General features: G+C 38.2%; 1 protein-coding gene and 1 long non-coding RNA gene across 3 annotated transcripts in view; one reads left to right on the top strand and one right to left on the bottom strand.

Moving 5' to 3' along the window:
• Positions 1-23,919, bottom strand: part of LOC144616550 (uncharacterized) — a 135,363-nt gene that overhangs the window by 82,642 nt on the left and 28,802 nt on the right. Inside the window, exon 2 of one of the 2 annotated variants that reach the window (XR_013555909.2) lies at positions 11,006-11,054. The exons of the other annotated variant lie outside the window; for it this stretch is intronic. This is a non-coding gene — a long non-coding RNA (uncharacterized LOC144616550). The remainder of the gene's footprint in view (positions 1-11,005; positions 11,055-23,919) is intronic. 2 annotated transcript variants of the gene reach the window in all.
• On the top strand, positions 4,916-5,875 carry LOC132669330 (olfactory receptor 4F3/4F16/4F29-like). Its single transcript, XM_060619047.3, has one exon. It carries the CDS (start codon positions 4,916-4,918, stop codon positions 5,873-5,875), a length of 960 nt encoding a protein of 319 aa, XP_060475030.2.

A 23,919-nucleotide genomic window follows, 5' to 3' on the forward strand; every position in this document is an offset into this window, starting at 1 on the left:
GAAACCAACTCCTCTTCGTTATCTCAGAATAATGGATTAAAAATTAAAACAATTTTAATTCTTGGAACTGACAACTGGGACATATAGTTAATACATATTAGGTACCATTTGTTGTGCCTTTACAATGTGGTAGGTACTGCACTAGGTGTATGTTACCTATATCACCTAGTTCTCCCCACACCCTGCAAGGGAGGTGTTGTTATCTCCTTTTACAAATGAGGACACTGAGGCTCAGAGAGGTTAGGTGACTTTCCCAAGCTCCTAGAGCAAGTGGCAGTGGAGTCTGGAGTCTGGATTGAGAAACAGGCTTTGGGTAGACTTGTAAGCCTCACTACTCACAGTTCTATTGTAAGCTTCTCAAATTAGAGTAGCAGTTAGAACTTGTGGATAATTTCCATTTACACTGCATTGTAAAAAGCAACCTTTGCATTCATTGCCATGTGTGATATCCACAAGCGATTTTGAGTCTGCTGGGCAAGTACTGAAGGAGTTTGCCTTTTCAAACCTAATCACTCCATCACAGGTGGGAATTGGATCTTCCTATTTAATTTTATCTGAACTTTTCCCCTCTGTCCTTGTATGGTTTCTTTTCTGTCTTTTCCTTTCATTATCACAGTGTGTATCTCTTCTATTTTCTCCTTTCCTTGTATCTTTCTCTCTTTTCATATTTCTTCATACTTCCTCTCTCCCCTATTTCTGCCTCTCAGATTATTGCCAAGCTTCGTGACATGTTGCGTGTTAGGTGCAGGCTTGCAGACACAAGTTTCCTACACCCCCAAGCAAAGTATATTTTGTAGAGGGGGGGGGTGTCTCTGAAGAGAGACTATTAGTTATGGTTATTGTCAATTTTGAGATAAGAGCTAAGATATATTCTTCTCTGCGTGTGGAATCTATTTCAAAAGATGGCGGAGAAACAACATGGGAGTCCTTGGTTCCTGGAGAGTGCAGGGGTTATTAACCAACCTTCCATTCTGGAAATATTTACCGACTTACACACCTAGTTAGGAGCTTTGGGCAATTCAAATAAAACCCTTAAGGCATTATGATTAAAAGCAAAGACTACAGTTTAAGGTCTTTCTCACTCATATTTAAAAGGACACCCCACAGTCCAACCTCTTCCTGAAATCCTTGACCTTGCCGGATAATACTGGTCCTTCCTTTGAATTTCTATTAGTTTCCCCCCCTCACATATTCAGCTAGTGATGTTCTCTACTGTTTGTATGGCATATATTGTATGATGCCTTATATTGTAGCTATTATGTGTGCAATTTATGTCTTGATAGCTTTCCTCTTAAGGAAAACTGTGTAAACTGAGAACTTTTATTTGACTTTTGAGGAGAGTAAAGTATAGAGAGGCAGGAAGGATGATGTGATAACCAATATTCCTTCAAATAATTTACCACTGTTGTGTCCTTCCAAATGAGCACCAAGATGAGAAGAGTGAGCAAAGTATGGTAGTAATGACTGATCTCATTTCTGTATACATTGTACTTCTAATATTTAATTGGTCACGTAGTTATATGTAGTTACTGTCATGCCAAATAATTTAGTGCAAATAATAGGTAGTTTGTGTAAATGCTGGTGTTTGGTGTCAGTTTTAATTCAGAAAATCACATTAAAATTTTTTTTTTAACGTTTGTTTATTTTTGAGAGACAGAGTCAGAACACGAGTAGGGGAGGAGCAGGAGAGAGGCAGGTACAGAATCTGAAGCAGGCTCCAGGCTCTGAGCTGTCAGCACAGAGCCCAGTGCGAGGCTCGAACCTGTGAACTGTGAGATCATGACCTTTGCCGAAGTTGGACGCTTAACTGACTGAGCTGCCTAGGTGCCCCAGAAGATAACATTTTTAATGTTCAGTTTTTACTCTTTCTTAGGTCATTTTCTACATGACCTGTGACTTCTGGATCAAGAATCCAGAGACATGGGCTCTGGTCACCAGTTCTGGCACTTGTGTGACTATAAGCAATTCAGTTTAGATGTTTGAATCTCAGGTTTTTCATTTGAGTAATGGTCACTGTGGAAAAGGCTCTTAGACAAAAATATTGGTCTGATTTCATCACGTGCATATGCTTTCCTCATGAAAGTCTTCATGTTTTTCGCTCAGTTGCTGAGTATTTCTGGCCATGTCTCCAGTGCCTCTGTCAGTCACCCATGCATATTTATCCCACCATTCCTCTTCCTTCAGTCCGTCTCTCACAAAGATGGTTCCCTTTTCTTTAGCCCAGGCTAAGATTTCTGATGGAAGAGCTTGAAGCTATAGAGAGTGTGTGTTCTGAGAGTATGGACTGTGGACTCAGGAACTGACAGCAAAATCATTTGATTTAGATACATATGAGAGACTCAGCTCAGTATTGGTGAGCTAGAATTGGGGTCAGATCACAGTGAGTGCTTTTGTAAGTTTTGGGGCAGAAGGATGTTTTAGGATAGATGAGAGTATCAAGTGGAGGTTTTTTGGTTTGTTTTTGTTTGTTTGTTTTGGAGAATTTTCTTCAAATTCTTGGCACTGTGCCCGCAAGAGGAGAAGAATGTCAGTAAACCTGTACTGCAATCCAGCACCTTCTAAAAGAGTGAAACTTCAACAGTCATTTTCTGAGCTTACCCTCTACCTCATTGTGTGGTGGGTGTTTGGACACAGAGTAATGGAATCTTCTCCCCTACTTTCATTCCTTCCCCTCCTAAATACAAAGCATACTCAAAACTTCAAAGTCACCAGCCACCCCACTTTCTTTTTAAAGGCGTTAATTTTAATTACTCTCTGCATCCACTATGGGGCTTGAATTTACAACCCTGATCAAGAGTCACATGCTCTACCAACTGAGCCAGACAGGCACCCCAGTTACCAACCTTTTAGTGTCAGCTTTAGGTACAGGTGATCAAGCCAAGGAGATAGCTCTGGTGCCCTCCTGTAATGTTACTGAAGTTTTATATTCTTTTCATTTCAAAATGGGCTGAAAGCTTAAAAGTACAAATGACCTTGGAGAGAAAACATATCTGCATGGATTTCAGACAGAATGAGCACAATGATGTCAAGCACCAGAGCAGGTCACAATAAAAGAAAGTAGTGAATGTGTTAACAGGATGGAGATACTACCGAGTGGAAAAGGGGACAGGGCAGGTGTGGCTAAGTCACTGATGAAGAAAAATTGATTATTTCACTGTTTCCAAGTGCTGGCCATAAGCGCCTTATGTGAGTGGACGGATAGAAGCTCTTTGCAGGTGTATTTCACATCACTTGTGGTGTATAGACCCATGCTTTAGCAAAACCTAGGGTGAAATCCCAAATATTTGTTTGTATTAGGTCTGGATAAAATTCTCACCGGGCCAGATGTAGGCACCAGAGGGAACTGTATTGAGTCTTGTGACCAGTAGAGGTCTCTGTATGATTTTGATTGAAGTTTTCCTTAAAGTTTTTATTTTTATTTTTAATTTTTTATTGGGTTGCCTGGATAGCTCATTCGGTTAAGCATCTGACTTCGGCTCAGGTCATGATCTCACAGCTTGTGAGTTCGAGTCCATTGTAGGGCTCTGTGCTGACAGAGAAGAGCCTGGACCCAGTTTTAGATTCTGTGTCTCCCTCTCTCCCTCTCTGTGTGCACCCCCCCCCACCCCCCATGGGCGCTTTCTCTCTCTCTCCCTCCTTCAAAATAAATAAAAATTAACAAAAATAAAGTTTTTTTCTCTTATGTATCAAGAGTGAGTGGGGGAGGGGTAGAGAGAGAGGGAGAGCGAATCCCAAGCGGGCTGCATGTTGCCAGCACAGAGCCCAAGCCTACAGGATCGTAGCTCAATCCTGCAAACTGTGAAATATGATGTGAGCTGAAATGAAGAGCTGGAGGCTTAACCGACTGAGATACCCATTGATTGAACTTAATAAAATGAAAAAAATGGGAAGATGTAGTTGATGAACCTTGAGGATGTTGTGGTACAGGGAATAAGGCAAAGATAAATGACGTATGATTTTATATCTATGAGGTATCTGAAGTAGTCAAAAATCATAGAAACAGGAAGTAGAATGGTGGTTAGAGGGGGTTGAAGGGAGAGTGGAAAGAAGAGTTTTTTAATAGGTATAGAGTTTCACATTTGCAAGATGAAAAAGTTCTGGGGATCTTTTTCATAACATGAATATATTGAATAATACTGAACTATACACTTACACAGGGTTTCTAAGGTACATTTTAATGTTACATGGTTTTTACCACAATAAAAAAAAAAGGAAGATTCAGAAAAGCAGTGAACCTGGTCTGACATAGTGACAAAGAATGAAATTCTGTCTTTGTTAAGGTCCATTTCTCCCTGTTTTACTACTCTTGCCTGGTTGTGGTGCTTTCTTCTTCCCCCGTTTCATTGTCCCTAATCTCCATCTACATCCTTGTCTACCATGCATTTCTCCTTAATTCATTGCCATCTCATGTTTCAGAAGACTTTCACTCCTAGATGCCGATCCGTTGATTAATCAGTTTCCCCACAACCCTACTCTCTGAGTGTAATTGAAAATGATCATAAAAGGGAGATTAAGTGTGTTGACATGGGAAAGTAAGGTCAGATATAATTTGTATAATTGTTGAATTTCCCTTTGTGCATAATTAAATAAATTTATTTCCACCTACTGCCTCTTTTTCTTTTGTAAGTAAATATACTGTCTTGATTGTATATTTTGTTTCTTGCTGCAGGCCCCCGTGAAGCTTTTCTTCTTGCCTACTTCTCCTATTAATTTTAGGCTCTGAGAGATTTTCCTGACAGTTCCACTTATAATCTCCTGAGTTGTGCTTATGTCATCATCATTATCATCATTACTTATGAAGTGTAAAGCATTGGATTACCAGGTAGTTCTCTTCTGTAATGCAACGTAAATTGTTAATACCGGTATCATTCCTGATCATCACAATTTCTTTGTCACATTCATAGTTCTCATTTCAATGGCAGCCCAGTTGGCTGGATCAATGGATGGAGGGAATCACTCGGTTGTGTCTGAGTTTGTGTTTCTGGGACTCACTCATTCAGTGGAGATCCAGCTTCTCCTCCTGGTGTTCTCTGTGCTCTATGTGGCAAGCATGACCGGGAACATCCTCATTGTGTTCTCTGTGACCGTTGATCCTCACTTGCATTCCCCCATGTACTTCCTACTGGCCAATCTCTCTTTCATTGACTTGGGAGCCTGCTCTGCCACCTCACCCAAGATGATTTATGACCTTTTCAGAAAGCACAGAGTCATCTCCTTTGGAGGCTGCATCGCCCAGATCTTCTTCATCCACGTCATTGGTGGTGTGGAGATGGTGCTGCTCATCGCCATGGCCTTTGACAGATATGTTGCCATCTGCAAGCCTCTCCACTACTTGACCATCATGAGCCCACGAGTGTGCATTTTGTTTCTGGCTGCTGCCTGGGCCCTTGGTGTCAGTCACTCACTGTTCCAACTAGCATTCATTGTTAATTTGCCCTTCTGCGGTCCTAATGTATTGGATAGCTTTTACTGTGACCTTCCTCGGCTCCTCAGACTGGCCTGTACAGATACGTACAGATTGCAGTTCATGGTCACTGTTAACAGTGGGTTTATCTGTGTGGGTTCCTTCTTGATACTCCTCATCTCCTACGTCTTTATCCTGTTTTCTGTTTGGAAACATTCCTCCGGTGGCTCATCCAAGGCCGTTTCCACCCTGTCAGCTCACATCACTGTGGTCCTTTTGTTTTTCGGTCCAACCATGTTTGTCTATACATGGCCACATCCCAATTCCCAAATGGACAAATTTCTTGCCCTGTCTGATGCAGTCATCACTCCTTTTCTGAATCCAGTCATCTACACGTTCAGGAATAAAGAGATGAAGGCAGCAGTGAAGAGAACTTTCAGACCATTAATGATTTTTAGGATGATTTCATAAAAAATGGTGTAAGATTTTTATCCTGATCATTGTGTAGCTGGTATCTGAAATTGTAGAATTGGTTTCTTTAGTGGTTCTGCAATTGATTTTAATGTTACCACACTCTTATAAATGCTCTTCTTCCCTTAGATAATGAAGACCTAGAGAGATAAACCTTAATTCAAAACAGGTTGATTCACATGGAGTTGCACATGTATATGCTACTTGAAATCTTTTCTTGGCTTCACTATTTAAATACTTAAGAAATTTAAGTATATTTGCTCATATTTTGTTTAAAAGTCACGTTTTCAGTTTATCATTTGTTTTTCAATTTATCCATATATTTTCTTATGATCTACCTCTTGAGGTAACCAAGATGCTAATTATTCACTGGTGATTGATAGTCTCCACTATTACCAATAATAGCTCTTTTGCTTATTTCTTGTGAGTTGGAAAATGTACATACCTAATCCAGGTTTTTCAGTTCTATTATAATCTCTCAACTTTTTCTTTATGATTTGGAGGGCATAGTTATGTTGTTTAGCTGGAAAATTTTGCATTCAGATTGTTCTTCAAGTATTTAAAAACAATCTGATTGCAGACTGCAGGGCTACTAATCTCTCCTACTTGATAGCATTCTGCCTTCATGACCCTTTCTCACTAATCTTTCTCTTAGATAATTGCTTCGTGATCACTCAATATTTTCTATTGGTGATATAAACCTTTGTGGGAACAAGTTTGAAAAGCATAAACTGATGACATTCTCTGATTTTCTTTTGATCACATACATATGCACATTCATGAACCAATAATTCATTCTTTGCTTTATTCATATGTCCTCTAAAGTTATTTTTTTTTTTTCAACATTTTTTTTTTTTTTTTTTTTTTTTATTTTTGGGACAGAGAGAGACAGAGCATGAACGGGGGAGGGGCAGAGAGAGAGGGAGACACAGAATCGGAAACAGGCTCCAGGCTCCGAGCCATCAGCCCAGAGCCTGACGCGGGGCTCGAACTCACGGACCGCGAGATCGTGACCTGGCTGAAGTCGGACGCTTAACCGACTGCGCCACCCAGGCGCCCCTAAAGTTATTTTTTTTTCTTACTACATATATGGACTTGTGCTTACCCTGTATCTGGAATTGTGTCTAGGAATTCATGGAAGCACGCCAAAATATATGTCCTAGAAAATTATATATATATTAAATTATGTAATTTAATTTGCTTTATTTTAATTAAATTGTTTAAAAAAATTTTTGAGTGTAGGTGACACACAATGGTACATTAATTTCAGGTACACAACACAGCAATATTTGCTCTCTTATTGCTGTGGCTAGGACTTCCGGTACAGTGTTGAATAACAGTGATGAGTGTGGGCATCCCTTTGTGTTCCTGATTGTAGAGGAAAAGCTCTGAGTTTTTTCCCTTATTAGCTGTGGATTTTTATGTATGGTCTTTATTCTTTTGAGGTATGTTGCCTGCAATCCTATTTTGTTGAGGGATTTTACCGTGAATGGATAATGTTTTTTTCTGCATCAATTGAAATGATCATACTGTTCTTCTCCTTCCTTTTATTAATGTGGGATATCATGTTGATCGATTTACAAATATTCAATCTCCCTTGTAATTTAGGAATAAATCCCACTGGATTGTGGTGAATGATTTTTTAATGTATTGTTGGATTCAATTTGTGAGTATTTTATTTTAAAATTTTGCGATTCTTGTAGGGTTGGCTTAGTGGTCACAAACTCCTTTAGTTTTTGTCTTGGAATCCCTTTATTTCTCCTTTGACTCTGACTCATAGCCTTGCCTGATAGAATAATCTTGGCTGCAGATTTTTCCATTCAGTACATTGAATATATCATGTCACTTCCTCTGGCTTACCAAGTTTCTATTGAGGAATCTCCAAAGCCTTACGGGTTTTCCCTTATAAGTTAAGGACTTCTTTTGTTGCTTTTCAGATTGTTTCATCACTACATTTTGCAAACGAAGTGACAGTATATCTTGGTGTTGGCCTGTGTTGATTTTGTTGGTGGAGAGTTTGCTATGCCTCCTGGACTTGAATGTCTGTTTCCTTCTCCAGATTAGAGAAGTTTTCTATTATTTCTTGAAATAAATTTCCTGCCCCCTTTTTGTTCTGTTCTTCTTCTGTTACTTCTATAATATGAATATTTTTATGTTTGATAGAGTGACTGAGTTTAAGTCTATTCTCATTTTGTATAATTCCTTTTTCTCTCTTTTGTTCAGCCTCATTAGTTTTTTTTTCATTGTCTGCCAGGTCACTAAATCATTCCTCAGCTTCTTTCAGACTGCTTTTCATTGCATCACACGTGTTTCCAGTCTCCTGTATTGCATTCTTCATCTCTGATTGATTTAAAAAAATTTTTTGTTTTTTTTTACATTTTTATTATTTTTGAGAGACAGAGACAGAGCACTAGTCAGGGAGGGATAGAGAGAGAGGGAGACACAGAATCCGAAGTAGGCTCCAGGCTCTGAGCTGTCAGCACAGAGCCTGACGCGGGGCTCAAACCACCAACAGTGAGATCATGACCTGAGCCAAAGTCAGATGCTTAACTGACTGAGTCACCCAGGCGTCCCTCTGATTGATTTTTTAAACACTCTTTTATCTCAGTGGTAAGGGTCTCCCTGAAGTCTTCCACTCTTTTCTCAAGCCCAGTGAGTATCCTTATGATTGTTGCTTTAAATTCTCCATCAGGCATGTTACTTATATCTGTTTCACTTACTTCTTTGGCAGTGGCCTTATCTTGTTCTTTCATTTGGGATAAATTCCTCTGTTTTTGAATTTGTCTAAGACTTTGCCTTCTTCTCTGTGTTAGAAAAAACAGTTATGTCTCCTGCTCCTGAAAGTAATGGACTTCTGAGGAAGAAGTCATATAGTGCCCATGGCCTGGTGCTTCAGGGAGTGTCTCTGGTGTGTGCTGTGTGTGCTTTGCTGTTGTGTTTGGGCCTTCAGGCCACTCATCTGCTGTGGCTCTCCTTGCCTGCTGTGAGAAGTATTTGGTCCCTCGCCTGAATGTGGGGAGTTTCAACTAGGTGTGCTCTGGTCTGCTTGTGACATGAGACCTGACATCACCTCTACCAGAACTGAGGTCTTGCAGACATGTCTGGTTGGGATACATGGTTTGGGCAGTGATTTGTGCTGGTCCTCTGGGGTAGGAGCCTGTTGGGACTAAGGCAGGTTTGACTGAGAAGGGCAGTGCCACCAGTGTGCAGGGGAGTGAGGCCTAGCGTAAGCAAGTTAGGCACCCAGTGTTGGCACTGTGCTGCTGTGCACAGGTGGCTCTGTGTTTATGCTGAGGGGTGGGGGAGGGAAATGGCACCAGCCAGCTTCCTTATTCCTGGAGAGGTGTCTCTGAATGCTGCCCCTCAGGGACATGGTCCAAGAAGATCAAATAATCTCTACACTGTGTGCCCAAGGCACTCCTTAGATAACTGTTTGCATGTTGTCTGCCCCCAGGGGACATGCCTGCTGTGCAGGAGCAGTGCAGTGGCCTCCAGTCTGTATCTTAGCCACGCCCCAGACCTTTAAAACATCAAGCTTTAAGACACTGGTTGCAAGAACTCACAAGATCCAGCCCCTCTCATTTTTGAGGCCAATGGCTTTGGAGAAACATTCTGCTTGTGTGTTCCCCTATGTACTCCTCTTTCTCTCACCCTTCTCTGTGGCCATGGCTCTCTCCCTCTCCAGCCCCCGTGATCTGTTTCTTCTTTCCTGAACCATTTCTCTGCACTTCACACTTGTTTCGATATGTCCTCTTGTCTCCTTTTAGTTGAAGCGTTTGTTCTGTCAGTATTGAGGTTCATTTCTGGGATATTTTGGATGGTTTGATAGTTATTTGGTTGTGTTCATGAGATGACGTGAACCTATGGTCCTCCTCCTCTGCTGCCATCTTCCTCTCCTCATCCATTTGTTTTGATTTTTAGATTCCACATATGAGTGAAATCATATGATATTTGTCTTTGTTTGAATTATTTCACTTAGCATAATATGCTCAAATCCATCCATGTTGTTGCATATGGTAAGATCTCATCCTTTTTTATAGCTGTGTAATATTCCATTGTGTGTGTGTGTGTGTGTGTGTGTGTGTGTGTGTGTGTGTATGCATGTGTGTATTCCTTATCCAAAAATCTAGATGAGTTATAATTAGAGAAATTAGCCAAATAGAAATGTATAATTTTTTAATAGTGTTTTGTAAGAATCCATTGTGGTGTCCGAATATAATAAGCTCAGCACAGCCTATTTTTCCCATTATTTAGATCTAAACAGTCTTGCAAAAATGCAAATTAAGCACCTGAGACAAGGAAAAAAAGTAAAGAACATCTGGTGTTTTGTAGAGGGGAATTAGCCTTGAAGAAGCGACCCATGGGCAGGTGAGGTTTTTTGGATATTTTCTCTCATGGCTTATCACTAATAACAGATCCCCAATGCAGAGCTATGGTTGGTATGATACAGGCAGAAAATACGTTAAGTGAAAATCAAGACTTCTGGCCAGGGAACTGTGAAAAGTGGTCCCTGCAAACTGGTGAGTATAAGGGAAATACTTTTCTTTTCTTTCTTTCCCTCTCTTTTCTCTGTTTGCCCATCCAAGGCAGCTCTTGTTACAGAGCAGTGACAGTGTCGCAGACAGCTCAAATTCTGAGGGATGATACCACATCCTTTTGGAAAAGGGAACTGAGGGAGAGCCCCTGTGGTCTGAAGAGTGTGAAATAAGTTTTCCATATTTTTTCTGCCTCTTTTATCTTGCTGCCTTACCCAAGGAAAGGACCCAGTTATGGAGTTGCAGCTCAGCCGAATTGAAGCAGCTGACACTCTAAGAGAAACCCCATATTTCTGGTCAGCTGATGAAAATAGGCCCTGCAATTCAAAAAGTGTGGGAAGATTCTTGGAGATGAACAACCCGGAGAGAGAGTTCCACTAATTCAGTGTATGCAGCAGTACACATCCTGTGCTGGTTTCTGAGCTGTGCACATGTGAGACCTATCGAAAATAGGATAACAAGACCCTTGAGAACTTATCTATGGTACAAACTACTTCCAGAATTCCAGGCAAACCAATGGGTGTCCCATGAGTGAGGCATACCCAAAACAGCATAGCTAAGGCTTTGAAAGCGGAGCTGACACTGGATCTCCTACCATTTGAAGGTACAGCAGCACTTCTGGTCTGAATCCAATTTATTGCCTCCTAAAAGAAGCAAACAGCAACAAACAGTTCTCCAGAGGATTCCACATTACCCAGAATGTCACAACTTAATATTCAAAATGTCTGAGATACAATCTAATATGACTTGACACATAAGAATGAGGAAAGTGTGATCTGTTCCGAAGGGAACAATCAACAGATGCCCCAAGACTACCAAGATGCTGGAAGGGGCAAATACTTTACAGCAACTATTTCTGCTATCATTTTTGAGGAAAGATAAACTGATGGCTTACATGAATACAAATAAATCTCTCAGCAGAGATATAGAAAGTATAAAGAAAAATGATATGGAAGACTTAGAACTTTAAAATACAGTATTTGAAATGAAAAAATTACAGGATAGGATCAATAGCAGATGGAGATGGTAAAAGGAAGAGACAGTGAACTGGAAGATGAATCAGTAGAAATGATCCACTGTGAAGAAGAGAGATTAAGAAAATTTGGAAGGAAATGAACAGATTCTCACGGTCTGGGGACAATAGGGAAAGGTCTAACATTCTTTTCACGAAGTCCCAGAGGAAGAGGAGACAGAGATTAGTATAGAAAATATGTTTGAAGAAACAATGGTGGAAAACTTCCCAAATATATTTAAAGACATAAACGTATAGACTCAAAAGGCCCAGCAAAACGAAGCAGGATATACTCAAAGAAAAACATGGCCAGAATCATTACAGTGAAACTTCATAAAATACTGACCAAAAAAAAAAAAAAAAGAAAAAAATTACAGAAAGCAGTCTGAGAAAAAGGACACATTATATAGAAGGGAAATGATATAAATGTTAACAGATTACTCAGAAAAAATCCCATAAAGGCCAGAAGAGAGTGGAATTTCAGGAGGGTCAGGAATGGTATATATAAAAATATAATATTACAATATTCCTCTTAAGTTCTCTAAAATATGTATGAATATTAAAGGTAAAAATCATCACATTGAATCATCGATGTTCAGATGTGGGATATTCAGATCAAGGAACTTTTAGGTATAATACATATGACAACCATGACATAAAATGGGGAGAATGTAGAGAACTCTATGGTAGGCCTTTTACATTTTGCTTGAAGTGGCACAATATTAAATATAAGCTGTCAAAAATTAGGTATGTGTAATCTCCAGAGTAGCACTAACAGCAGCAGCAACGGTAACCGGGATATAATAATAATAATAATAATAATAATAATAATAATAATAAAAGTAAATATAAAAATTTATCAAATTAAAAAAATATTCAAATAACCCAAAAGGAGACCCAAAAGGATGAAGGGAAGAACAACAATGGGGAGAGAAAACAAAATAAATGATAAAATGGTAGACCTAAGTGACCGTGTTAATAATTTCATTAACTATAGGGGACTGCATACTAATGAAAGACGTGTTATCAGATTGAAAAAAATTCCTACTATATGCTGTCTACAACAAACCCATTTTAAATATAAAGATATATATGTTAAAAAGGATGGACAATGTATCATACAAATGGTGAAAAAAATGGGAGTTGTTATATTAATAGCTTATATTAATTACTTTTCTGAAGTACACTTCAGAAAACGTTACTAGGGAAGAAAATAGACATGACATAATCATAAAATGGTAAATTTAGCAAGAAGGCATAAAAATCATAAATTTTCATGTCCTGAATGAAAAAGCTTTAAAATACATGAGTAAAAAATGGGTGGAATTGAAAAGACAAATGGAAAAGTCCACACCTATGCTTGATGGAAAAGGTATGTAGAGAAATGAATTAGGATACAGAAGACCTAGGTAACACTCTTAACCAAGTGGACCCAATAATCATTTCTGGAGCAATCTACCCAACAATAGCAAAATACACACATTTTTTCAAGTGTACATGCAATATTCATGAAGACAGATTATATTCTGAACCATAAGGCAAACTTTACCAGAATTTTAAAAATTGAAATCATACAAATTAATTCTCTGGCAATAACAGAATTACGTTAAAGATGAATGGAATGACATGTGGGAAAATCCCAAATATTTGGAAATTAACACACTTTTACAGGGTGCTCAGTAAATATTAGTAAATGCATAAATTTTACGCATCCATTTAATCCTGTCATTAAGATTTCTCCATGTGATGTTTTATTTCTTTTGTGTGTGAATGCTTTAACAGTTTTGAAGGTTTATAGTTCATTTTTAATTATTCACTGTTTATAAGTTAATTCTTTAATTTTGCATTACCTCCACAGACAGTATCCATTGACTTCTCACTATGAGAAAGAAACTATTAAACTTTAACCCTTTACCCCCTTCTCCATCTCCCTTCACTCAATTTGATTTGATTTTAGTATTCCTAGTTCTTTTAATCATTATCCTTATACTTCAACATACTTAATTATCCTTAAAGTGATGTGTTGATTTTCTTCGACTACAAAAGGTGAGGAAAAACAATTTTTCAGTAGAAATGTTTTTTTTAATTTTTGTTTAAGTTAATTACTCTTTAATACTGCCATAGTTTGTAATGTTTGTATTCTGTTCTTTAACCATAATCCCCAGAATTGTTTAATATTAGGCTTTATAATTGAATATGTCATCTCTAGTCACTTTTTGATTAGTGGAGCTTATTCTTTGATGGTTTTCTTTTATAAGACCTCAAGGGAACTCTGTTTCCTAAGGTGTTTGCTTGTTTTGTTATTTTGTAGGCTGTTTATTTTGTGTATGTGAAGTCTGGTAACTTCAACTGGATTGGCCTTGATGTGGCCCATGCAATAACATTTTTTCCCCTGGGTCATGACAGGCTCTTTAAAAATTTTTTTTTTAACATTTATTTATTTTTGAGACAGAGACAGAGCATGAACAGGGGAGGGGCAGAGAGAGAGGGAGACGCAGAATCCGAAACAGGCTCCGGGCTCTGAGCTGTCAGCACAGATCCTGACGCGGGGCTCGAACTCACGGACCGTGAGATCATGATCTGAGCCAAAGTCGGACGCTTAACTGACTGAGCCACCCAGGCGCCCCATGACAGGCTCTTTAGACTGTAGTTCAATGCTTCTTTCATTTCAGAGAAGTTTTCTTTTGAATTTTTTTCTTTACCAATTATAGTGAACGCTAAGGAACACTAATTTTTCATTTCTTAGATCTTATTTTAATCTGTATTTTTTATTTCTTTTTTTTCTTCCAAGATTTTATTTAAATTGAAGTTAGTTAACATGTACAGTATAGGTTTTAGGAGTAGAATTTAGTGATTCATCATCTATATATAACACCCAGTGCTCATCCCAACAAGTCCCCTCCTTAATGTCTATCACCCATTTAGCCCATGCCCCCATCCACTCCCCTCCAGCAACCCTCAGTTTGTTCTCTGTACTGAAGGATCTCTCATGGTTTGCCTTCCTCTCTGTTTTTATCTTATTTTTCCTTCCCTTCCCCTATGGTCATCTGTTTTGTTTCTTAAATTACACATATGAGTGAAATCATACTCTATCTGTCTTTCTCTGACTTATTTCACTTAACATAATACACTCTAATTCCATCCACGTTGTTGCAAGTGGTAAGGTTTCTTTGTTTTGATGGCTGATATTCCACTGTGTATGTATGTGTGTGTATATATATATGTATATATATGCCATATCTTCTTTATCCATTCATCAATTGATGGACGTTTGGGCTCTTTCCATAACTTGGCTATTGTTGGTTGTGCTGTTATAAACATTGGGGTGCATGTGGCCCCTTTGAATCAGTATTTTTGTGTCCTTTGGATAAATACTTAGTACTGTAATTGCTGGGTCATGGGGTAGTTCCTTTTCTACCTTTTTGGAGAAACCTCCGTACTATTTTCCAGCATTATTGCACAGAACTCCCTAATAAATATAATAATAATGAAAAAGTTTCAAATATTGTGAGCATACCAAGATGTGACACAGGGACATGAAGTAAACAAATACTGTTGGAAAATGGCACTGATAGACTTGTTTAATGCAGGGTTGCCACAAAACTTCAATTTGTAAGAGTGCAATACCTGCCGAGTGCAATAAAATGAAGTGCAATAAAATGAGGTATGCCTGTGCTTCTTGAATTTGTCCGATTTGTTTTTTACCATTTCGTATTTTCGGTCAGTTACTTCTTTGCATAACCCATGTATATTTTCTGTCATTTTAGAAAGAAGTTATATCTTGAAAAATGTATAGAAAATTTTGTTCCTTTCACTACTTCATGGCATAAAACCTTCTATTATGTTTGCTGTATATACCTTATGCCATTTTCCCTTTTCTCCTTGAAGATTTTCTTGAAGTTTATTTACTTTGAAAGAGAGTGCTAGAATCCCAAGCAGGCTCCACACGTGGTGCCTGATGTGGGGCTCAAACTCAGAAACTGCAAGATCATGACCTGAGCCGAAATCAAGAGGTGGATGTGTAACCAACTGAGCCTCCCAGGGGCCCCTGAAGTATTTTCATATAGGTCATCACCTGCTTTATTTTATAATAAAATTATTATAATACATAATATGATTAATTTTTAAGTTTTTATTTTTAAGTAATCTCTACACCCAACGTGGAGCTCAGACTTAAATCCCGGAGATTAAGAGTCATGTGCTCTCGCTTGTTGGGATGATCGCCAGGTGTTGTATGGAACCAATTTGACAATAAACTATATTAAAAAAAAATCCTGTGCTCTACAGACTGAGCCAGTCAGGCACCTGAATTATTAATCTCATATACTAATTAAATATACTAGAAATGTGAAAGAATAGTGTGAAGGAGGAACTAAGGGATTTAATGGATATGATAGAAGGCATCTGAGTTTGGAATGTTGTCTGCAAATACACTCTCACCTGTTGGGACGACTCTCTCATGGATTCCTTGGCTAACTACTCCCTGGCACAGAGCAGCCATACTTGTTAATTTTGGTCATGTGTCTTAAGATTTATCCTTTTCATTACATAATGGGAACAGTCAGGTGTTTGGCTGCTTCCCCCCACCCCACCCCCTGCTTCTTGCCTTGAGTTTTCTTTCATTCCTCCACAAATGGCCTCCTTACGCCAAAGATGCTGCATCTGTGTCTTTCTCTTTAAGATTCTTTCCTCGGTTACTCTGTGGAGTGAGGGTTCACACACTCCCATGTTTCTGTTCAAAGGAAAGATCGCTGGTTGTTTTCGAAGTGTATCCACCTCTTTTTGAGATTGCTGAGTTTGGTGCCTAGCTCAAGATTTTAGGAGGCATGATTTTTATTTTGGTGTTCACTCTTGCCCTGTTTCAATTTTTGTTGCACATAAGTTTTTTTTTCTTCATGTTTTGTGGTTTGGAATTGTAGATATATTTCCTAGCCTAAGGATGGAGTTTGCATTTATGTTTTTTTCTGGCATAAAGGAAGAGGAAAAAAGCATCTCAAGTTTGGACTCTTAGTCTGAAAGTCTGCATTTATTTACATAATTGAGGTTAACGTAGTTTTATTTTTGCTGCTGTACTTGCTTAAAATTTGGATTCAGGATCATATGTGCTTCATGAATATGTTGGGCAATACTGACTTTTCTATAATTTAAGGAGGTTAGCTGTAGGAGAAAGAGAAGAAAATTTTGGGACTGTTCTAAATTCGTATATACACCAGACTTTTAATATCTCTATAATTTTAAGTGAAATATAATTTCAGATTAGGTGGCAACACCTGCTTTGCAGTGAGCATTCAATAGTGTATGTATAGAATCATTATATTTGAAATCGCTTTAAATCTCATTTTCTTACATATTCTCTCTACTTTTCTCATGCCATATAATATGGTTTTATCTCCATGTATTCTTCATACTTTTTGATATATTCTCTGTTTAAGTTGAATAGTATTATGGTAGTCAACATAGAAATGATTAAATGATTAAAAATTGTAAAGGGCAGTTTTTAATGTTGCTCTGGAATTCACCTTTAGTCATCATAAGATAAAGATTTAAAGCCACTCTAAAAAATGGAAAAGGCCTATGTGTTACAAGGCGAAACGCCTCTCATTGTTTTCTTATTAACAGTTAGCTTTTCTGCTGGGCTTCATTGGGAAAACCGAAACAACTATAAGCAATAATTCCCCAGGCCAAGTAATTTCAGTTTGGCAATCCCAGATCTCTGCAGCATCACTTGGTCACTACCTCCTGGGGATATAATTAGCTGCCGCTCTGATTGTTTTATACAGCTATTTGTGAGTGTCTTTAATGATCCTGTATAGGATCCCTTTGATTTCGGAAGAACTAGAATCTATCTGAATCTTTAATGATGCTATCCTCTCAATTTTCTTGGCAAAGCAGGTAAGTGGGAGGGACAGAAGGACACTCTTTAGTGAGTAAATCAGCAAGCTAAGATTTCTGTGTTCCAGGAATGTAAAAATTGCTTTCCTCAACTCCCCTCTGATGTCAGCCTTCCATGAGGCATGTTGCTGCTGGCATCCTAGAGAAGGAGGATGGAGCAGGAACCAAGCCCATGAAGGAGAGTCGCTCTGTATAGGCAGATGAGGATACGAGTAGGGGAAAGTGTACATCTAGGCCTCAAAGAATAAGAATACAGCTACAGAAGAATATCACAGAAGACTCAAAGTTTATCACATGACTATTTATCTTCCTTTTCAAGTTTCCCAACTGTTTGAGCTTGTGTTTTTTAATTTTGTGTTGTTTTTAGTTATTTTTTCAGGTTCTGTGACTTCCTTTATGGCCTATGATTTATGTTCAGCTTAGCCACCTGGTCCATCTATTCAGGACCTAGAAACTTCATCCCTTTGTAAGCTTCTGCCTCACCTGCCACTGAGCTGCTCCTCCCTCTTCCTACTGGTCACAGCTCTTTGATTGCTTTCAGGCTGCTGAATATTAACAGTGTGTGTCACAACACAGCGGCATGTAGGTTCTTCGAAAACATTGTCATCCAGCCCCTAATGAAGACCTTTCATTCGTCCTTCTTTTTTTTTTTTAATTTTTTTTCAACGTTTTTTAATTTATTTTTGGGACAGAGAGAGACAGAGCATGAACGGGGGAGGGGCAGAGAGAGAGGGAGACACAGAATCGGAAACAGGCTCCAGGCTCCAAGCCATCAGCCCAGAGCCTGACGCGGGGCTCGAACTCACGGACTGCGAGATCGTGACCTGGCTGAAGTCGGACGCTTAACCGACTGCGCCACCCAGGCGCCCCTCATTCATCCTTCTTTGACAATTCTCTCTCATTTATTATATTATTTATTCATTAATGAACCCACTTGATATTTACAATGTGTGCTTCTGATATGCCAAACTGCCCATTTACAAAGCAAATAAATTTATGTGAGTTGGTATCTCAATTTTCTTATATATATATTTTTACTCTCTCATCACATTTTCTTCACTGTAATAAAAGTTCTCTACTCCTTCCCTTTCTTCTGTTTCATCTTTCACTTTGTCTCTTCAATTTTGACTTCTCTGGCTCACCACTTATTGTCTTCTGACCTCTGTGATTGTTTTGTCCAATTTGTTGGCTCCTTTGTCTCCTTTCACATTTTCACTATGAATTTTTATATGGTTGGGTCTTTGCTTTTTTTCCCCCTTCATACTCTTTCCCTCAGGGACCTTATTCACTCTTGTACATTTAGTTATTACTCATATGGATTGTTATACAGTTATATTTTGAACCTATATTTCTTCCCATACATCCTGACTCATATTTCCACCTGGATATCTTACTAGTATCTGAAACTCTAATTGTTTAATATAAATAAAATCATCTATTTTCTCCATCCTCACAAATTCTGTGTCCGTTTTCCTTATTTATAAAAATGAATCTGCCATTGTCCTATCTATTCATGGTCTAAAGTTGATGTCATCTTTGACGTCACTCTTCAGGTTCACTCCAACTTTAACTGGCCACCAATTTTTTGTGTATTTCTTAGTATTTTCGTTTTTTCTTTGACAGTCTTAAAGCTAAAACCTTAAATTTTAGTACATCTGTATAGCCCCCCAAGGTCTGCTTTATTTCAGCATTCTCTTTAGAGGACTTCCTGCTTCCATTGTTTCTTTCCTTCAAATGACCCATCACACTTTCAGATGGAGCATCTTCCCTAATTACTGGCCTTATCACCAATTCCTTGCATCCTCTTCTTCATTGACTCTGTACATTTATTTAATAATTCTTGAATATCTGTATTAGTTCCTAAGGTGAGGCACAAACTAATCTCCACCATTTTTTTCTCATCTTACTTTTTCTCTTCTCCAAAACCAATATCTATTCTGTAGATAATCTGCATGCTTGACCCTTAACCCAGTGAGCACCAAACTTACCTGTTTTTCATATTTTACCATCTGCTTGAAATGACTGTCTTGGATGCTGTGTATTGTAATATTTACCAACTCTTAAAGCTATACACAAATGCCACATCTGGTATGCTGCCTTTTCTCATTACTATAGTTGTCTTTTCCCACTCTCCTCATGTATTAGAGGACACTTCTATGACATGTGTCATGCAATGCCTGAAGTATATTTATATACAGGTTGGATAAGGATTGACTTTGTACAACATTGGTCCATCTTGAGGTCTGACACATACTAAGCATTTACATTTTAACAAAATGAATAAGTGAGAAGAATGGGGACTATAACATACCTAAGACTTTGGTTTTGAATGTGACTATAATTTACCTGAAGTACCCCTGCTTTCTCCACTCGTACAATTAAAGTAGAAGTAAAAATGAAAGAATTTTGTGTGAAAAAGGCAGTTTGAAAGAAGAGTCTGTTTTCCACAGAGTCTGTGCTGGCAGATCAGCACATATTTGAGCCTGGATGGGCAGAGTCTTCAAAAATTTCTTAAAGCACCCACCTTGGCCCTTTCTCCATTCCCTTCTCCCTCTTACCACTAATGACAAGGGAAATGTCCAGTGTTCTCTGTGGTCAGAAATTTTTTTTTTTTAATTGAAATTTATGGCTTTGGATTCTGGGAACAGCAGATGTGAAAGTGATTAGTATTTCCACTAAGAAGCAAAGTTGTTATTTGGGAAATATGCTCAAGTGATTGAATGCAAGTATGGATATGAAAGCTTTGCCTAAAACCAGGTCTAGTTTCAATGCTTTAGAATAATGGAAGTTTCAGAATTTGAGGAATGATTTTCTGTACTTAAAAAGTCACTCATGTACATATTCTTCAGTATATAATAGAAAACATTTATTGTGCCATACTATGTGGTAGGCACTGAGTTTAGGTAAGTTTATATATATCATTCATTTCTCACAACACCCTGCAAAGAGGTATTATGATCTCCACATTAGTAATGAGAATCCTGAAGCTCACAGAGGTCAAGTAACTTTGATGTGCTCACATAGCAAGTGAATGGTGATGCCTGCCATCAAAGCCCAAGCTGCTAATCATTCTATAATGTGTGAAAGGCAGTGTGTGAATTTTTGTGTTTTTAGGATTGAAGAATATAGAGATGAAAATTAGGAAATGATTTCTGGACTTTTGACTGTGAGCCTATCACTGTACGATAAGTCCACTATGTAGAAGAACACCACCTTTGGAAGTTACTGTGACCCTCAGCAGGAGAAGCTGACTGGACAGATAATCCTACTGGGATAGTAGAACCCAGAGAAAACACACAGTGGGGAGAATTTCACATGGCTATTTTCTGTTGTTCTCTATGCCTCTTTTTCCTGCTTAGTATATGACCACTCAAATCATTAAAAAACAGTTAAATATTTTACAGTGAATTACTTGTGTATGTCATTATACAGTATAAAAGGCAGTCTATCCATTTATTATCATGTGTGATTTTCACAGAAACTCTGTGAGCCTGAATAAGGCAAGTAATAGAAGCATCTGCCTACCTTAAATCCTATCCAGTGTCAAAGTCAGGAGCAACCCTGAATCAGTGAATTAAAGGTGAGAGACTGGTGTTCTCTTTAATTTACCTGTGTGGTTACTAACCTTGGCTGCCATATTTAATACCATCTGAAACTTGTTTAGCTTTTTCTCTTTTTTTTCTAACAGTTTCTTTTTTTCCCTTTATCATAAATATCTTTCCTAATTTCCCTCTTTTCTTATTTCCCTCCACATTTAAAATCTTCATTCTTTCTCTTTTCTCTCTGCTTTATTTTTTTCTGCATCCTAGATTGTTTCAAGACTTCAAGAAAATAAACTGAGTTCTGAGTATAGGCTTGAAGATTAAATGCTATCTGACCCCTACCAAGAAATATGCTACAAGGCCTTAGGTGCCTTCTCATGGGGAGACTATTAGTCATGGCTACTGTAAGTTTTCAAATGAAAAACTTCCCCTTGCGTCTTTTAAAACAATTGGAAAAGAAGACCAACAAATGAGAGAATAAAAAATAGTACAGATCACTGACCTAAAGGCATTGCCTTACTATAGCCTGGGGTTGTTACTCTAACTTCTCATAGTATGGGCTATATCTACATGCATAATTATGGTTACTATTAAAAGTTACTTTCATATTATATAATTCAAGGTATTTTCCACATATTGTGTATCTCTTTTTATTCAATTATAATTCCCAAAGGACCAGATCAATATTTGTGTTCGTAGGAATGCCATCTGCTATCCATCTGCTCTTGCTGATACCAGCTACCATCTACCTTTGAATGTCTATAGCACATTTCCCTTCCCACGCCTCAACTGACCACATATTTATTTTAGTATTCACTTGACATGTGTTGTGTAATACATTAGATTTGTATTTGTATGTGTACAATTCATGTTTTTTTTCCAACTGTTTTCTTTGACTTACAGGAGTTAGCAAAAGAATAAATCAGTATCAAGGAAAATGGTTAACAAAAGCTGCAAGAAGTATTTGGGATTTTAACTGACCTTTGAGGACAATAAAATTTAGAGAGACGGGGGTGCGTCGCTGGCTCAGTTGGTAGAGCATGCGACTCTTGATCTCGGGGTCATGTGTTTGAGCCCCACACTGGGTATAGAGATTACTTTCAATTTTTTTTTAACGTTTATTTATTTTTGAGACAGAGAGAGACAGAGCATGAACGGGGGGAGGGTCAGAGAGAGAGGGAGACACAGAATCTGAAACAGGCGCCAGGCTCTGAGCTGTCAGCACAGAGCCCGACGCGGGGCTCGAACTCACGGACCGTGAGATCATGACCTGAGCCGAAGTCGGCCACTTAACTGACTGAGTCACCCAGGCGCCCCTACTTTAAAAAAATCTTTTAGAGAGACCAAAGGATGGAATTCCTAGAAACATTATATTAAGTTTTTTACCATTGTAGCAACTAGTTACATAACCCCCAAAATACAAAGAATCAGTATACAAATTTAATAGCAATGAATAATCACTTTCCCAGGTATAATTTCCTATTGTACTAGTCAAATAATCTTTAATTGAGTACACATTCTATGTAATATTTAATTATTGTTAGTTTGCTATAGAATAATGGACATTATGGATGAATGTCTCTAGTTAGCTTTGATTTTAACCAAGAAAAAAATCACTGTTTTGAGTTTTGCTTTCTTTTACTTGATTGTTTTCCCTAGGATTTTTCTTTTTGGAATAAGAATCAAGAGACATAAGTTTTGGTCCCCAGATTGCCACTTGTGCGAATCTTGGAAACTCTGTTTACTTTGCTGGGTCTCATGTTTTTCATCTGAATGATGACCAATTGGACAAAATAGACTTTATATAGTTCCATGAGAATTTTCATCTCATTATCCTGGGGACATGTGCTTTTCCTCATCAAGGCCTTAGGACTTTTTCAATAATTACTGAGTTTCCTGACTCCCTCTCCAGTGCCTTTATCACTTCCCCATGAACATCCATCCTGTCAGTCCTTTTCTGAGCTGGAGCTGTCTTTTCCTCCCTGGATGAGCAGCATAAGTACCCCCTACTCTAGGCCCCAGTTTTCTGGGAATAGAAAGTGTGCACCTTGAGACTGTAGACTGTTAGTTCAAGAGGTAACAGTATAATCACTACATGTGGATGAGAATAGAGATTCATGCTAGTGGTGGAGACCCAGAATGGGGGGCAGGACACAATGATAGTCTCCATGTGTTTTTGCAGTCTGGGATGACTGAGGGCATCAGTTAGATGCTCCTTTGTGTGAGAAAGTCTGGAATTGTAGTTGTAAAAATGAAGGATGTCATTATACTGTTCTACTGTACCTCATCAATTCCTAAAATAATCAACCTTATTACTGTTTTTGGAAATTACTCTCTATTACAGTATATGATCGAGGTAGGTATCTGAACACAGAGACAAACAGAACACTGTTGTCTGCTCACCATCCACTTCACATATAAATATTATACATATTAAAGGACTGAATCTCCAGTGTCACATTTTGTATTTTATGGTTTAAGATCAAGAAGAAAGATCCTCTGTTCTTCTTAAAATGTGATTTATTAATGTTTGACGTTCTTATTTTATAATCCTAAATCAAAAGTACAAAATACAAATTGCCTTGAAGATAAAATATCTGAATAGATTTCACAGTAAGCAGGAAAATACCACACAACAACAGGTTACCTGCAGGTGGTACTAAGCACTTTAAAGGGTGTGGGTGGGGATGTCAGTGGACGTAAAGGTTGACACCAAAGGGAGGATGAGACACTGATGAATTAAAATGTACAATCCTAGCTATTCCAAGTGCTGATCTTTAATACCTTCATACGGATGGGTAGGGAAAAGCTGTTTGCAAAAATATGTTACACCCTTGGTGGCCACTTTAGGCATGCACCTTAGCAGAATCTGGTGAAATCTTTCAAATACACATTTATTAGGTTTGGAAAAAGCCTTGCATCCTAGTGGCATGACATTTTTATTGAATGTTGAGGCCAGTTTAGGGCTTTGTAGTTATGAAAAATTGCATGGGAACTAGAGGCACCCAGGATAGTGAACATAATAAAATGTGATGGAAAACACTTGTTCCATTTTTAGAGTCC

The sequence above is a fragment of the Panthera onca genome, chromosome B3 (assembly GCF_046562875.1).
Source record: "Panthera onca isolate mPanOnc1 chromosome B3, mPanOnc1 haplotype 2, whole genome shotgun sequence".
NCBI classification, from domain to species: domain Eukaryota; kingdom Metazoa; phylum Chordata; class Mammalia; order Carnivora; family Felidae; genus Panthera; species Panthera onca.